The 15280-nt window shown below is 42.3% G+C and overlaps 1 protein-coding gene across 1 annotated transcript in view; it reads left to right on the forward strand.

Annotated features, from left to right (window-relative positions):
* Positions 1-15280, forward strand: part of TEK (TEK receptor tyrosine kinase) — a 106022-nt gene that overhangs the window by 48775 nt on the left and 41967 nt on the right. The window contains exons 3-7 of the mRNA XM_047065125.1: positions 6271-6381; positions 7255-7407; positions 10972-11103; positions 11424-11564; positions 12547-12675. Of these exons, the coding sequence (XP_046921081.1) occupies positions 6271-6381; positions 7255-7407; positions 10972-11103; positions 11424-11564; positions 12547-12675 (666 nt within the window). The remainder of the gene's footprint in view (positions 1-6270; positions 6382-7254; positions 7408-10971; positions 11104-11423; positions 11565-12546; positions 12676-15280) is intronic.

The following is a 15280-nucleotide window of genomic DNA, read 5'->3' on the forward strand; positions in this document are numbered from 1 at the left end:
TTTGCGTCCCCACGATCTGTGAGATCATGACCTGATCTGAAATCATGAGTCAGATGCCTGTGACTGAGCCACCCAGGTGCCCCCTTTCCTACGTTGTAATAACTACATCTCAGGGTGGTGAAAGGATTCTGTATCTTTTACCGACCATCCAGAAGCTGAAATACGGTGTGAGGAAAGTGATATCCTTTATGTGAATCAGGAAAACCTCTACAATGGTGTCTTCATGGTACTATTAATTCCCTAGGAACACATAATGGGATCTCAGAGGTGTCTGCCCAGGGACACAGCAGGATAGGATAAACATGTATCCCTGCTTGCTGCTGACTCATGCATCTGGGGAGGAAGTGGAAAATCCATTTGAGATGTGCCAAAACATGCTTAATTTGGCTCGCACACTCCACATGGCCAAACTGTTTTTTATCAATGGCATCATGCAAAAAAAAAAAAAAAAAATCAAAAGCAATTTGTTCAAACCTCCCTGGTGATTTCATTTGGGGGTCGGGAGGTATAAATGAAGTTTGAAATATTTTCACATGCAAGCGGCTGTCTCAGAGTTTTCCATCAGGAGGAAACACAGGTTATTTCCTTCCTATTTTCATTCGAGAAATAACTTTAAGAACATCAGACCTTCCAAATACGATTTGTGAAGTTGACAGAGAAGAGCCATTTGTATCTAAATAACACAAATGAATGTGTTAAAAGCCTAAAGAAAATAGGAACATTTGAAATCTGATCCATTCATTTTTTCTTTCATTCCACGAGTATTCTTAGGTGTCTCTTTGTGTCACACATGGGAGGTACAGCGATGGTAGCATGTCCTGAGTGTTAACCTGCCTGACATTCCCCCAGCAGCTTTATATACATTACTGTGTAATTAAGTCTTTACCAAACGTGTATGTGGTGCTGATTATTATGACCCTGTATTAATAGATGAGGCCTTTGGCTATTGTAACTTAGATGCATTCACACACCTAGTATCCACTGTTGGACCTAGGAAGGATAACCCAGGCTGATCCCAGAAGCCAGGCTCTAACCAACACCCTGTGCTGCCTTCCAAAGCAGACATGCCCTTGTGTCCAGGAGGGTTCAGTCTAGCAGGGCAGCTGTGCTGTTGGGGCCTGGAAGGGGAAAGTGCAGGGCATTTGGAGAACAGCCTTGGGGCGCTTACCCTGGGTCCCAGGGGATGAGTAAAGCCCCTGGAGAAAGGGACATCTACATGGAGACTGAAGAGGAGTGGGACTTGGTGAGACACAGGGAAAAGGCAGGAGCAGAGGAGGGAGGAAGCTCATAACTTGCCTGGGAGTGGTCACGTGGTCCACTGCAGACTGAACATAGTTCACAATGGCTGCAGTTAAGAGCTAAGACTGTGGGACTGGAATCAGAGGAGTGTGGAGAGCGGGTGTGGTTCAACAAGTGGGGGCGTCTTGAGATTGTGTCTCAACTTTAACTCTTACTGTCAGGAGGCCTGGAGTAAGGGACTAAGTCACCCTTAACGCCATCTCCCACATGGGTAGACACCGGATACAACATCTTCACAGCACTGTCGCAAAATTGCACAAAATAATAATGGACATGAAACTACCCTTAGTCTAACATGAACGGAGGTACCCAAAATTGAACTCAATTATTTTACATCCCTGAGAAGCCTCTTTGTTTATAACTGTTACTATCATCGATTCTCTTCTCCACCCCTTAAGGAAAAAGTGGATCATGTTCTTAGTTAAGTTCTGTCAGTTAATTAGCCCATCTAAATCATGTTACTCAAGTCATTTTTGAACCCAGGCCCTAGCAATCTCATTTTTAAATGAGGTAATAGGACTTCACAGCCTTTTGAGTGCTAACGTTATATAACCTAGGAGAGGCTTCCAGAGCTGAGTTACCTAGTTCAAACCCTGACTCTCCCATGAAATTGCTGTGTGATTTTAGACAAGTTACTTAGCCTCTCTGTACTTTAATTTCCTCATTTGTAAAATTAGGATAATTGTAGTAACTATCTGATAGAGGTATTATGAAAATTAACTATGTGTGAAGTGCTTAGAAAAAGTAGTGCCTGATAGTAGGCACTATTATTTATTTATTTTAAATCCAAGTTAGTTAACATATAGTGTAATAATGGTTTCAGGAGTAGAATTTAGTGATTCATCTCTTACATATAATACCCGGTGCTCATGCCAACAAGTGCCCTCCTTAATGCCCATCACCCATTTAGCCCATCCCCCTACCCACCTCCCCTCCAGCAACCCTCGGTTTGTTCTTTTTAGTTGAGTCCCTTATGGTTTGCTTCCCTTTCTCTTTTTATCTTGTTTTTCCTCCCTTTCCCCTATGTTCATCTATTTTGTCTCTTAAGTTCCACGTATGAGTGAAATCATATATTTATCTTTCTCTGACTGACTTATTTCCCTTAGCATAATACATTGTAGTTTCATCCACACTGTTGCAAATGGCAAGATTTCATTCTTTTTCATTGCCAAGTAGTATTCCAGTGTGTGTATATAAGGAAATGTAGTGCCTGGTAGTAGGCACTGTTGAAAGGTGCTTACGGTTTTCACGGTACAGTCAAGTCACATGACATTAGTCTGTGTGTACTGTGTGCAAGCTGGGCTCCTCCATCATCAAAGTACAGCATGGAAGGTTGTAGACCCCTTTATTAGTACCCGGCAGAGAACAATCGACCTCGAGCCAGGAATGCAGGACGTGGCAGGTTGGACAGCAGTGGAACTCTGCTATGATTGTTTCTATCTAAGGAAACAGGAACTTAAAAGGTACAAGGTCTGTAATAATAAAAATCCACAGAGTGGGGATGGGGTGGGGAAGAAAAGCCCCATTGGAGTGGAGCCTCGGGGAATCTCTATTCCTTTTCAGAATACAATGCTGAGTGAGAAGTCTGGGGTTAGCTAAACAGTCTTCACACAAAGGGGCAGAAAATATAAACAAACCACTTAGAAAGGAACAACAGCATGAAATGGTCAGAAAAGATTCTCACAGGCGCCCAGGGTCATGTCTCAGAGAGCAGGAGCTGCTGCTGTTAGGATTGCTCATGGACGCATCTTGTCAGAGTGAGAGGGCGCCCCGTCAAGTCCCCCTGCCAGTCCCTGCATGGCTGATCCATGTCAGTACCAGTGAGCAAGCTGCCACTCATGTCCATCCTGCACAGCTCAGCACGGCAGTGTGGCTGTTGGTTTATATTTGGGCAGGATACTGGCCTCTTCTAAGTACCCACGGGTTTGGCATCCATTATTTAATATTCCTAACAACCTTTCAAAGTAAATACTTTTGGGGCGCCTGGGTGGGTGGCTTAGTCGGTTAAGTGTCCAACTTCGGCTCAGGTCATGATCTCGTGGTTCACAGAGAGCCCCGTGTGGGGCTCTGTGCTGACAGTTCCGAGCCTGGAGCCTGCTTCGGATTCTGTATCTCCATCTCTCTCTGCCCTTCCCCTGCTTGCACCCTGTCTCTCTCTCTCTCAAAAGTGGATAAACATTAAAAAATAAACGAAGTAAATACTTCTACTTCCAAATTACAGACAAGTAAGCAGAGATGTTCACAGGTTAAGTAACTCATTCAAAGAGGTCTAGTAACTGGCAGAGGGTGGCCTCAAGCCCAGGACTGTCCTCTTCCAGAGCTCATGGTGCCCTTTGATCTATACCATTCTCCCTCTAAGGTTGCCCCATGTCACCGTGTCATTGCCTGCACCAAAGGCATTTATGTGGGTGTCCTGGCAGGGCATCAGGCCTGGGTCAGCAGGCACAGAGGAGAATGGGCAGCTGAACCAAAAGCTGAGACCTTCTGAGTATAGTTCAAGGCATCTTCTGCCCTCACAGGGTAGCTCTCCAAGCCCATGGTGTGCATAGTACTGAATCAGCCTCTCTCAAGCCACCTGTCTGAAAGCCACAGAAGCAGCAGGAAGGAAGGCTGATTCACCCGGTGGTCCTCAGCAGGCTTGGTCCTCGGCTGAAACTCCATAGCTCTCCAAACCTTAGGGTACAGGGTGTTTTGCTATTGATTTCTAATTTAGGTGCCTCCTGGTCAGAGAATTTGTTCTATAGGATATTGTGTCTTTTTATTTATAGAGATGTGCTTTGTGGCTTAATAAGGGAGGCAATATGCCTGAATGTACGCTCACATAGCTGGGTATGGGGATCCATGAATAGCCAACAGATCTTTAATTATGTTATTCAGATTTTCTTTTCTTTTTTTTTTTTTTTTTTTTTTTTTTTTTTTTTTGTCCTTAGTAATTTTTGGTCTGTTTGTTGAATCGGCTTCTGAAGGTTTCTACTATGCTTGTGGATTTGTCAGTTTCTTTCATTCTGTCAGTTTCTGTTTCATGGATTTTGAAGCACTGTTGTTATAGATGCTTATACAAGTTCAGGATTGCTCTTTCATTTTTTTAGAAGTTTATTTATTTATTTTGAGAGAGAGAGGGAGAGAGAGCATCCCAAGCAGGCTCTGTGCTGTCAGCGTGGAGCCCGACTTGGGGCTCGATCCCACAAACCATGAGATCATGACCTGAGCTGAAATAAGAGTAAGACATTGAACTGACTGAGCTACCCGGGTGCCTCCCATTTTTCAGTCATTATGTAAAGATCATATTTATTCCTAAAATTTTGTTTTGCCTTGAAAGTAAATGATGTTTTCCTGATATAAATATTGCAATACCAGCTTCTTTCAAATAGTGTAAGTCTGGTGTCTATTTTTCTCACCCTTATTCTCAATTTTATGTGTCATTACATTTAATGTGTAGCTCATGAAAAAAATAGATATTTTAATTCATTCTGAGATTCTCTGGCTTTTGATGTATATTTGGCATAATCTATATTTTCTTTATGCTGTGATTTTTATTTGGACTTATTCCTCTCCTTTTAGGTCTTTTTATTTCCATTCTCTCCTGCCCTCCATGTTTAGGAAAGTTATAGATTCTTTTTATTTATTTATTTTTTATTTTAAAGTGAGAGAGAGAGAGATTGTACAAGCTGGGGAGAGGGGCAGAGGGAGAAAGAGAATCTTAAGCAGGTTCCACACTCAGTGTGGAGTCCCACATGGGACTCAATCCCATGACCCTGGAATCGTGACCTGAGCCAAAATCAAGAGTCAGACACTCAACCAACTGAGCCAGGCAAGTGCCCCAGAAAGTTATATATTCTGATTATCTTCTCCTAGTGGTGATCCTTAAATTTTAAAAATTGGCTTAACTTGTCTGTCAGTTATAGCTCAATAAAGCTGAAAATTTTAAAAATTGGCTTACCTTAATAGAGACTAAAATTAATCACACCTCCATTCTTGTAATTGTGGCTCTTTGTAGATTATGGTGTAAATTAAGGGAATTCAGAAACTGTTGTGGCTGGAAGAATGTTAGAACATGTTACTCACACATCTTGTCCAACAAACCAAGAGACTCGGGCACTGTTATGTTCTAAGGCTGACACAAAGACAGATGTTTCCAAAATGGTTTTATAAGCCAAATATGCAGTAGCTTCCCCAGTGTCCTTCCAGTACTGCCCAGTCCCCATAACTGTGTCAGTATATGTGTGTATGTGTGTGTGTGTATATATCTATATCTATATCTATATCTATATCTATATCTATATCTATATATTTAATTATATATTTATATAGTAATGTATATCTAATTATATATTTATAATTATGTAACAGACATATTATATATATATGTATGTGTATGTGTGTGTATACTGGGTCCCATCATTGCCTTAGTGTTCAATATTCCATTATTTACACCATTAGTAATAAGTCTAGCATGATGCTAATTCCATTTGAGAAATGCTTAGGGCATTCTAAAGCAATTAGAATTATCTGGATCCCCACAACGGAAAAGGACCACCACCCAGAAGGGACAAGTCATTTGGCAAATGTTTAACCATTTCTATTCTCCACTCTGAGAAAACTTGGTAGGGATTGGAGAAGGATGGCTGATTCATCGTTTTAGTTTATGGTTAATCTCAGGTCTTAGTTTGATAACACATATTAATCAGCATAAAGTCCTTTTCTCCCCCAATAGTTGTATGGGAAAAAATGTGTATATATAGGTGGTGTGTACATTCTTACAGTTTTACAGAGAAAATGACTGTTCCTTTCATCATATTCTTCAAAACCTTAGTGAAGTTTGAAACCCATTAGTTGTCATTGTCTTTTAGATCCTACACTTGAGCTGACTCCTGGCAAACGCTCGCCCTCATCTTCTTAATTCGTAGTTCAGTTGCTCCTGGAGAAAGTGTGTCCCCTCATCTCACTTGTTTGTTTTCTCTCTTTTAAAAGCTTCCTTCCTACCAGCTACTTTAACCATGACTGTGGACAGGGGAGATAACGTGAACATATCTTTCAAAAAGGTGTTGATTAGAGAAGAAGATGCAGTGATTTACAAAAATGGTGAGTATGTGTTTTGTTTCCTTCCAGCACCATGATGTGAGACATCAGATAACGCAAAATATGTTGTTGGATCATTACCCTGGTGCAGTCTGGTGGGCAGATGTTTGAAGTAAAGTGCTATGATGCAAGCCCATTGAATTTTATTAAAGAAGCTCTAATAGGCAGTGTGGTTGGTTGCTTCATCAAGCAAAGTACAGATTCATATACATATATGAATGTACATACATTTTGTATTTATGAATGTGTAATATGGAATTGTGAATGTACAATAAAACCCCATCATGATGTGATACGTGAGGTCCCAAATCCAGTCATGTAAAACGTGAGGTTGTTTGATTGAGAGGTTAAGGAGATGACCAGGCTGAGACTGGGAAGCCAACTGGCAGTGGTTCTGGGAGTCCAACTGTGCTGTACAAATCTGTCCAGGTCCAACTATGGGTTTGGCACCACCTGGTGGCAGTTGCCGGACCCAGGTGAAATATTGATGGGGACTATTCTGAGTCCTATGGATGGATGGGACTTCCAGATTGGTGTAGTGATTCTAGGTATTTATCTCCTGGTTACTTGGTTAGTTGGCAGGGGTACCTTTGCCCGTTCATCTCTCCCTGCAGAAGATAAGCACTTTAGCTTTACCTCTGTCTTCGTATGTTTGGTGGTAGATTGCGTAGACTAAACTGTCTGCTCTCTCACCATACTTTTCTCACTTTTTGGGAGAGCATTGAATAACTCAGCCTTTTCATTCTTCTACATACACTATGCTAGAGCACATTTTCTGTATCCAGTCAGGGAGAGCTGATGAAGTGGAGAGGCCAGATGGGGAGACAGGAGTGTCAGTGTGTGACCCACTGTTCTTCACCTTTCTCCCTTCACCAGGTTCCTTCATCCACTCAGTGCCCCGGCACGAAGTACCTGATATTTTAGAAGTGCATCTGCCTCATGCTCAGCCCCAGGATGCTGGAGTGTACTCAGCCAGGTACATAGGAGGAAACCTCTTCACCTCGGCCTTCACCAGGCTGATAGTCCGGAGTAAGTGATTGAGAGGCCACAGTCTGTGATGATTTGGTTGTTAGGATTTTTAGTTACAAGTAACAAAAGCTGACTCTGGCTACTTAAGCAAAAACCAGGGATTGGTTGAAAGTATATTAAGGACTCTTAAAAATTGGTGGAACAGCTGACAAGCAAGTTTCCAGAAAAGATAGGCCCCAGGGAGGATCTGGGGCCCAGCATTGGTGGGGGCAGATGGACTTTCTCTCTAGGATGCTACTCTTAGCCTAACTGTGCTTCAGCAATGTTTCTTTTACTTCCAAAGTTTGAATTCCCAGGGTAAAGAATCAGACTGGCCTAACATATGCTAGATGTCTACTGGCCTAGACCAATGAGCTATAGTCAAGTGCGGAACCACTTACCACAGTGCGGGCCCTAGGACCTCCCACTTGAATAGCAGCATCATTCCATAGGAAGGGGGAATCACAGTGAGTTGGGCAGTCTCCCTGAAAGGTATCTGCTACGTGGGGAGGAATTGGGTCTTCTAGGTAGGTCTAATATGTAAACATTAAGTCTCCTATAAATCCCACACTTTCCAGATCATGTAACACTCAAATGGGATTTCTGTTTTCATGTTTGAAAAATGTGCATGAAGTAAAACTAGTAAAAGCTCCCCCACCCTCTTACAACTACCAAAGTGGGGGAGTAACCATCCACCATTAGTTTTTATAAGAGATTGATTTATAGAGAGAAAAACTTGCCTTGAATTTTCCCGGCTCTGCCAAGCCTTCATGCTCTTAAATACCCAGGCCTAAGTATTTGGGCCACTCTGTCATTCTAATGATGGGAATCTCTAACTCATCCACAGTTTTGCTTTTGCTTTGCATTATATTCATTTATTCATTCGTTTGTTCAACAAATGTGTATTGATCATAACTCTGTGTCCAGCATTGTGTTGGTATGAAAATACAAGGATAATAAGATGAATCCCTGTCCCCTCGGAATGGTAGTAGAAGTATGAAAAGTGTGGTTCATCTGGTTTGGTCAAGTGAAATCTGCTTTTATCCCACTGCTCTCATGGAGAGTCCAAATGGCAAAAGCACAGTTTATCTTCATTTCATTTAGATGTACCAGCAGTACTCAGAGTCTGAGGTATGTAGGCACATTTTCTAGCAATATCAGAAACATCAGATGTTGACCTATGGTAAAAGACTTAACTTTCTTTTTCTTATGTTTTTAAAATTTATTCTGAGAGAGAGAGTGAACGTGCAAGTGGGGGAGGGGCAGAGAGAGAGAGAAACGGGGGTGGGGGGGGCGGGTGGGCAGAATTCCAAGCAGGCTCCGTGCTTGTCAGTGCAGAGCCCAACCTGAGACTTGATCACAAACCTCAAAATCATGACCTGAGCTGAAAACCAGGAGTCGGACGCTTAATCGACTGAGTCACCCAGGTGCCCCTAACATTTTTTTTTAATGTGAAAACAAACACAACTTAATGTAGACTAGAATTTGAAACTCACCTGATTTTTAAAGGTAAAGTGAAAGATTTCAAACACATTTTGATCTCTAGCTTATACCTTGAGATTGCTAGGAACACATGTTCATTCCTTTGCTGTTTTTAGGAGTATTTTGGTGGAAGTATTTGAGAAGCATGGCTAATATCTAAAATCGTTCTAAGAAAGTTTGAATTAGGCTACAACCCATCCCATTTAAGAGTATTTTTCCCCAGTATGATTTATTTGATATTTTAAGAAATGATGTACAGGGGCACCTCAGTCAGTTGAGCATCCAACCTCAGCTCAGGTCATGATCTCACACTCCATGAGTTTGAGTCCCGTGTTGGGCTCTGTGCTCACAGCTCGGAGCCTGGAGCCTGCTTTGGATTCTGTGTCTCCCTCTCTCTCTCTGCCCCTCCCCTGCTCATGCTCTGTCTCTCTCTGTCTCAAAAATAAATAAAGACATGAAAAAAAATTTAAAAAAAAAAGAAAAGAAATGAGGTATAGCTGAAGGCATTTGTCCATTTCTCATAACTGTAGGGTGTCTCTCTAGGACGAATTGAAACCTAGGAATAATCGGTGCATAAAGACTTCATGTTAAAAATCACACTGGTTATATCTATAGGATTTCTCTCCAATATAAATTCTCTCTCTGACAAAAGATCTCTCACAACCATTGAGTTTATAGGATTTCTCTCTGTATGCATGAGTATTTGGTTTCCTGAAATATAAAACCTCAGGGTGTTTGAAGAAAATCATAGAAGCCTGATTGCATACTTGTTGCTTATCAACAAACTCTTTACCTGGCTTCTTCATCCCCAAGAGGTCACCCCAAGTCTTTCCCCAATCTTTATTCTTTCACCCTTGCCAGGATTAGGGGAGAAGCTGGGACAGGTCTATAGAGAAGTATATAGTTAGAGACATAGTTTAATATGAGGAAGCCCACTATCATCTCCATAGGCTGCCATCATTAGTTTTCAACATGTGCAGATAACATGTGGTCTGGCTCTCAAGAAATCACTAATCATGCAGAAGTATTTTTCCCTTTATATATTAAGGCATGTAAATATTAGCTTTTAGACATTTTGTAGCTTTATCTATTAAGTGGAAGTCTGTAAGAAAGGGTCCGGGTAGACAGTCTTCCTGCTTATTTCAGAGAAAATACTGATAACCAGGAGTTCTTGCCAAAGCAGTTATAAAGTTACATCAGCTGTAGGCACAGGTCCAAGCTTACCACTGTGAGACTAATATTCAGGGACAAAGACACTAGTTGCTTTCAGATGAGAAATTAAATTCCTGACCACAAAGGGTCATCCAAATCCCCCTGAGTTTTTCCCCTTACATCAGAAGATGTCCTTGGATGTAATTAACCATCGAAAATCACCTGGTGCGATTTTCCATGAGAAAGAATCTAGAAGCATTTTACCATTCTTGTATTTTAGGTTCTGTGTGTCTTGCTTCGCTTCTTGAATGTTCTTGAAAAACTAGGTGAATGCTACTAGCTTCTGCTTGCTTTTTTAGCTGACTCTTTGCTCTACGTACTTTAGACTGGAGGTTTTCACACTCTGGCATGCATTATCTGGAGGACTTGGTAAACATGGTTGCTAGACCACCTCCAGGGTTCTCATTTATTAGGTCATGGATGGGGAGTACGTTTGAGGTTGGCATCTCCAGCAGATTTCCAGGTACTGGAGAAGCTGTTGGTCAGGGATCACACTTTGAAAACCATTGCTCTATCTCTAACCATTCCCGTAGCTCTTGAACATGCCAGGCTTTCCACCCCTATCTCGCTTTTGCTCGGAACACACTCTGCAGCCTGTCTTCTTGGCTAATTACATGGTCCTGCAGATTCAACTCACACACACCTCCTCTGGGAAGCCTTCCTGTGTATCCTCTTCCATCCCCAAGACAGGATTAGATACTCCTTGTCTTTATTTCGATCCTTATTTCCTGTTTCCATGTCTGTTTTTCATATAAGACCATTAACTTTTAGAGAGCAAAGATTATCTTCATTTACCAGTGTCCACTAAAATGACTGACAGGTCGTGGGTGCCCAGTAAATGTTGGCTGAGTTAATGTGCTCTACTCACCAGAGCCTTGTTTTCCTTGAAAGGATGTGAAGCTCAGAAGTGGGGACCTGAATGCAACCGCGTCTGCACTGTTTGTATGAACAACGGTATCTGTCATGAGGATACAGGAGAATGCATTTGCCCACCTGGGTTTATGGGGAGGACATGTGAGAAGGGTAAGTCAAGAGTACTTGCTGAGTAAGTTGTAGATTTCAAAAACCGTCATTGCTGGATTTAGAATTCGAACCCTGGACACAATTGGGAACAGAAACTAAATGGCTTGTGTTAGGCCATATGGTAACTTGGTATGAATTGGAAAAAGGTATCCTTTCCTAGAGATGCTTGATCGCCGGCCACTGAAAAGCTGTCCATGCCACAGCTGAGATTGGCTTATTTTCCATATTCACAAGTCTAGGAGAGACCCTTTAAAAGAAGACTCCTACATTCCAAGGGCTTGACTGTTTGACTGTGAGTCCTCTTTTCCTTCCCCTCCAAGCTTGTGAACTGCACACATTCGGCAGAACTTGTAAAGAAAGGTGTAGTGGACCGGAGGGATGCAAGTCGTATGTGTTCTGTCTCCCAGACCCCTACGGGTGTTCCTGTGCCACAGGGTGGCAGGGTCTGCAGTGCAATGAAGGTACGTATCAGTCACACCCCTGAACAGAGAAAGTTCTAGCAGGTATACCAAGGAGGTCCAGCTTGCTGGAAATAATAGTGTGGGATATACCCGGGCTGTCCAGTCAGCGGCCCAATGCTGGGCTACAGGGTTTTGAATCACGGATGTTTTCATCCGAAGTTAATTATGTTTTCATAATTAAGACTCTGGACTTTATAGAATGTACTTCTCATGCATATCACCTGGCGTTCTTATTGAAACACAGGTGCTGATTCCATAGGTCTGGACTGGCACCTGGGCATCTCTGTTTCTAACAAGCTCCCAGATGGTGCTCATGCTGTTGGTTTTCAGACCACACTTGGAGTTGGAAGGCCATAGAGGATTTGTTTTTTCAGTGGGATGTAAATATCAGGACTCTTAGGCCCGATCCAGACAGGATTTGGGATATGAAAATAGAGGAAGGTCTTTTCTTCTGTGGACCTTACTTAGGCAGTACTAACTTCACCTACTCAAAGAGTCCCTCTGCCCTTTCTAAAATATACCTTCCTGTTCAGTGAGACTGAGTGGTATGTGTTTCACATCTTTCAAGTTCGGTTTCACACGTCCTGTGATACAGTAGCTTGCCACGAACACACAGTCAAGGTTGCCAGACCCTCTCTCATGAATGCTAATGTGGTGAATTCACCATAGCTCCAAGGGTTGTCAGTATTTACCTCACAAAATCAGCTGCTTCCACATCTGCCATATTGAGAACTATGATGGAGTCCTGGCGATTTGGTAACAATGTTCTGGGGCAGAGCAGTTCAGTAGAAATAGAACCAAGCCACATATATAACTGATAACTTTCTAGTAGTCCTCTTTAAAAAAAGTTAAAAGTAACAGTGGATATAATTTTTAGGATTTTATCTCACCCGATAAATAGCTTAGACAAAACTAGCCACCCACAGCCTTAGTTTTCTCCCTTCCCCCGTGGTAACGGTGGTTCTGGTGTCTTTGTCTGCAGCATGCCAGCCTGGTTATTATGGGCCAGACTGTAAGCTTACATGCAGGTGCAGCCACGGGGAGACGTGTGATCGGTTCCAAGGATGTCTCTGCTCTCCAGAACGCCAAGGGCTCCAGTGTGAGAAAGAAGGTAAAGCAAGGTAACACTGTAGTTCGGGCCATGTTCAGCATGTCTGAGCTGAGCTTTGCTGGTTATAATTCTTGCCCCAGCAGCCCACATTCCTCAAGCCACTTCTATTTCCATCCAGAAGGTGGGAAGAATATATTCCGAGTCCTAAAGGACACCATTCTAGTTCTCTTATGCAGGCCCTCATGGTGGCCTTCGTTTCTCCTTCCACTAGGAGTAAACCATAGGCACTTTGTGGCACATTCAATGATGACTGGCTAGCTGAGGGCTCTGCCTACCTCTTGTCCCTTCTCTGGGACCAGTCTTTTCCCTGGATATGCACAACAGGGAAGAACTGCTTTGGAGGGATTTGGACGCAGGCTATTTTTGAAAAGCAAGATATAAAAAAGAAGGAAAAACGAAAAGATTACCCTCAAGATGAAATTTTAATAATTCTAGTTCAGAAATTACCCTAGAGCAAAACCTGCCCCACAGACCAACTCCAGCCAGCTCTTTTTTTTTTTTTTAACGTTTATTTATTTATTTTGAGATATATATAGAGAGAACTAGCGGGGAAGGGGCAGAGAGAGGGGGGGGGGGGTCAGAGGATCCGAAGCAGGTTCTGTGCTGACAGCAGAGAGCTCGATGTGGGGCTTGAACTCATGAATTGTGTGATCATGACCTGAGCCAAAGTCAGCTGCTTAACCAACTGAACCACCCAGGTGCCCCCCAATCCACAATTTTTACAGCTTTATTGAAGCAGAATTTTTATACCATGAAGTTCATCCCTTTTAAATGTACAGTTCAATAATTTTTTTGGTATATTTAGGGTTGTGCAACCATCACCATAATCTAATTTTAGAATGTTTCTGCCATACCAAAAGAAACCTTGTACCTACTGGCTGTAACTCCCATTTCCTGCTCCTCCCAGCCCCTGGCAACCATTAATTTACTTTGTTTCTGTAGATGTACTTATTCTTGACATTTCATAAATTGTAAGTGGAATTATACATTATGTGGTCTTTTGTGGCTGGCTTTGTTCATTGACTATACTATTTTGAGGTTTAATTGTATTGTAGCATATATCAGTGCTTCATTCCTTTTTATTTCCCTACCATCTGTTGTTATAAAGAAAATTTTACTGGAACACAGCCACGCTGGTTCCTTTAGAACATATAATGTATGGCTGCTTTCACACCACAGCAGAGTTGAGTAGTTAGTTACTAGAGAACTTTTAGCTTGCAAAGCCGAAAATATGTACTGTCTAGTCCTGTACAGAAAATGTTTGCCAACTCCTGCCCTAGAATATACTTTTTAAAATTAAAAGAAGCATATTTTTGCATATTTTCAAAATATTAATATTAATAGTATTAATACTAAATAATATTATTATTTACAAATAATAAACACATAGCACCTTTTCAATCCTATAAATGTCACTGTTACAGAAAGAAATCTACACTCAGAGCAGCAAAACTGAGAGCTTCACAGCTTTTTCTCTGTTCGTTTTTAGAATCAGAACAGATATGGGAGGAAAATACCAACGACTGTTTTCCCAAAGGCTTTGGCTGAGCTTTCCATGTTCACTTCTTTCTGCCATGTTCGGACTCTACTGCAGAGTAGGAACCTGGGAGAGTCTAGGAAGGGAGGGAAAGGTCTTGGGGCTGCCGGAGGATCGTGTTGAAAATAGGCAACTGAGAAGCTGAAGGATCTGGATTTTCAATTTTATGCCTGCTTTTCTGTTCTAACTCTGATGTTGCAAAAGGCGTGAGAACCTCAAGCCCAGACCCTGCCCCCCTGGCTTTCAGAGAGCAGTCTCCTTCCCCCCAGTTCTGCCCTCCCCCTGCACCTCTGACAGCAGGAAACACAAGGCAAAGATGAAGGAAAGACTTCACTGGATTAAAAGTATGGAAGCACTTTTGGGACACCTGGGTGGCTCAGTCGGTTAAGCATCTGACTCTTGGTTTCGGCTCAGGTCATGATCTCACGGTTCTCAAGGTTGAGCCCTGCATTGGGCTCCAGTCTGACAGTGTGGAGCTTGCTTGGGATTCTCTCTTTCCTTCTCTGTCAGCCTCTCCCCAACTCGCTCGCTCTCTCTCTCTCTCTCAAAAATAAATACACTTTATAAAAAATTAAAATTAAAAAAAATATCAAAGCACTTTTTAAAATTCCTACTCGAGTACCTTCTGATGCTGAAAAATCTGGTGGATTCTTTCTTTTTAAATTTTTTTTAATATCTATTTTTTGAGAGAGAGAGAGACAAAGACAGAGAGAGCGCGTGAGCGTGGGGGAGGGGCAGAGAGAGAGGGAGACACAGAATCTGAAGCAGGCTCCACGCTCTGAGCTGTCAGCACAGAGCCCGATGCAGGGCTCGAACCCACACACCGTGAGATCATGACCTGAGCCGAAGTCAGCCATTTAACTGACTGAGCCACACAGGTGCCCCCAAAATCTGGTAGATTCTAATCATAATCCCTTCAAGTCTACAGATATATCAAGTAATTACCTCTGCCGTTATTAGACTTCTTTCCCTCCTGCTCCATACCCTTTCCTCATCATAATCTGGGCCCGAGAAACAAGATATCAATATAAAATATCAATATTGTGTTTACTGTGGCCTCCCCCTGCC

This window comes from Lynx rufus, unplaced genomic scaffold (assembly GCF_022079265.1).
Source record: "Lynx rufus isolate CCGP_SWC_20201006 ecotype Redwood Valley unplaced genomic scaffold, mLynRuf1.p SCAF_10, whole genome shotgun sequence".
Classification (NCBI taxonomy): Eukaryota; Metazoa; Chordata; class Mammalia; order Carnivora; family Felidae; genus Lynx; species Lynx rufus.